The sequence below is a fragment of the Gadus macrocephalus genome, chromosome 16, assembly GCF_031168955.1.
Source record: "Gadus macrocephalus chromosome 16, ASM3116895v1".
Classification (NCBI taxonomy): Eukaryota; Metazoa; Chordata; class Actinopteri; order Gadiformes; family Gadidae; genus Gadus; species Gadus macrocephalus.
The window spans coordinates 25,014,729-25,017,228 of NC_082397.1; the positions used below are offsets into that span (position 1 = coordinate 25,014,729).

Consider the following 2,500-nt stretch of genomic DNA (forward strand, 5'->3'; position numbering starts at 1 on the left):
AGATATTGCAAAAAGATACCTCTGCATACCAGCTACAAGTGTAGCATCAGAAAGAGTTTTCAGTACCGCAGGAGATATTGTTTCCTCTCAACGCAGTATACTTAGGGGTGACCATGCCGATCAATTGATTTTTCTCAAGAAGAATCTTAAAAAACTCGAGCACAAATGAATTATTAGGAGGTAGCTAAAGGATATCAGCATACACTAAATGTCCTACAAGAACATACATCTAACTTAAAGAGGAAACTGAATCTAAAAAAAAAGGGATTGTATTAGTTCTACTTATATATTTTTTTTTTCTCCTTATGCTGTGTTTGGCAGCAATTTGTGCCATTACATTAAAGTAATAATCTAGGCCAAGATGGCGGTTTTGGTTTAAACAAAATTAGATATTTCCTATTGCTGCTTCTTACAGTTCACAGCTTTACTTCGTGTTTGCAGTGATATTTCCTAGCTTCTTACAGTTCGCAGCTCTATTTGTGTTCTCAGTGAAAGGTTGCACATGTATTAATTGGTATAATGATACCTTATCTTGAGTCTGTATGATTTGCAGAGGCACTTAATTTGCAGAAGCATTTATTCTAAATATGAGAAAAGGCCAAGGTCTAGCTCTGTTTTATTTTATTTTTGAATTGTCATCCATCAACAAGGGACTTCTTTGGGTATAGAAAATATATTTTATTTTACTATTTTATTTAATATTTAAATATAATTTTTTTGTATTTCCTTATGGTGTATTTATTTGGCTGCAATGTGTGCCATTACTGAAATGTATTTTTTTTTTGTATATGTGAGACAAACTACATACAGACTAATTTCACAATAAAATGTTTGTTCATATTCATTGAACAAATGAAAAGAACTCTTTCAGAATATTTTCAATTATTGAACTGCATCAAATCGCATCGCATCGCATCGCATCGAATCGCACTGAATCGTTTTTTAACAACATGCATCTTTTCTTATATCGTATCGTGACCATGTATCGAGATACGAATCGGATCGTTTTTTTCATGAGAGATTTACACCCCTAGTAGGGTGGTATTCTATTTTTTTCAACGGGGTTGCATCCAGTCACTTGACCGTCATGGTTGCTATGGTGGTTGCTGTCGACCAGCCCCTCTAATCCTTACATGGCTCTAAAAACCACGCGGCAAAGGAGCTGCCGTCCATTGTGTTGTTTTTTGTCGTAAACTAGGGTCCGATGGTTAAAAAATAGACAGATATTCCAAGGTATCCTTAAAAGGCAGCTTGGATGTTTTTATTTTCTGCAGTTTAGACTTCTTCTATAACCTATTTTTGAAAGCAAAACACCAAGCTCAATGATTTAACGAGGCAGGGTTATTTGAAACAATTTATTGAATATATATTTGTGAGAGGTCATTCCTTCTCCTGAGTTTGCTTCCTATTTATGTCTAGTGTACAACCCTACTGTCCACAAGCATCACCCCCCCCTCCCCATATCTATTTGGAGAATTGTTGCCACGTCCCAGTGGTGGAGGTATCATATATATGAAAGAGGGCATTCAATTATACTACAATGATCAATTAGGAGGCCGAAGCCCTAAAGGAAGTGATGCAATAGGTGACTGCAGGTCGACAACATTTAAGTAAGCTGTACTTTGAGGTCTCTTATATATCAAAGGGGGTCTCAAAGGACGCATACGCTTAAACCTGTGGCTCCAGCCCTACAGGAAATGACTCAGCAAGTGCTCCATCTCGTTGCACCTGCACCCAGCGGCTCGCTTGCAAGATTTTGGCCTGAAGTTCTTCCCAGACCTACACCCTAGCCATCCAACACGCATATCTGAGAATCAGGCTTCTCTTTAATAATGACAAAAAGTTACGAGAGAAACACACATTAACTTTTTGTTATCTCATAAGCGGCGTGGTGCCGGCTCCTTTTGACCTTTTGACCTTTTGACCCCAGACTTCAAAAACGTGGCCACAGGCCAGCTGTGTCTACACACCTTAAGCCACAAATGTACACCTCCATTCCACAAAAAATGGGGACTAGAAACTAACCTCTGTCTTATGTACATTTACTGTACTGTTGGAGGTCACGCCCCTTTTCCGGCCTTTTCGAGATAGCTAGGGAGGCTAAAATGTTTACATACATTTCCCGGGGCCCCGAGAACGACATATCCGAGATTTGGAGTTCTAGACCTTAGAGAAAAAAAGTTTTCCCAAATGGACTGTCATTTGGACAAAGCCCCCTCAGAAGTGTTACCTGCAAGACCAAATGGTTCAGAATGTGGTGGAAAAACAGTTTTTGAGATAGGAACGTCCTACCGCCCTGAAATTTGAATACCTTATTCTAAGGCCTAACTGGGACCCCCGCACCGAAACTTGGCCCAGTCGGACCCCGAGTGCAGGAAGGGGGGGCCTGGACTTTCATAATCCTCGCTCGGTGACTGTAAAGGATGTTTGGTCGGATGTTATGACGAAGAATCATAATGTGAATGGGAATATTCTATAAATGTCTTGATATCATCTTTCG

The 2,500-nt window shown here is 39.6% G+C and overlaps 1 protein-coding gene across 1 annotated transcript in view; it reads left to right on the forward strand.

Annotated features, from left to right (window-relative positions):
* The window catches only part of LOC132474630 (E3 SUMO-protein ligase ZBED1-like), a 3,346-nt gene extending 2,484 nt beyond the window's left edge, over positions 1 to 862 (forward strand). The window contains exon 3 of the mRNA XM_060075425.1: positions 1 to 862. This exon is cut by the window's left edge and continues 199 nt beyond it. Within this exon, the coding sequence (XP_059931408.1) occupies positions 1 to 169 (169 nt within the window). The 3' untranslated portion in view covers positions 170 to 862.
* The last annotated feature ends 1,638 nt before the right edge of the window (positions 863 to 2,500 follow it).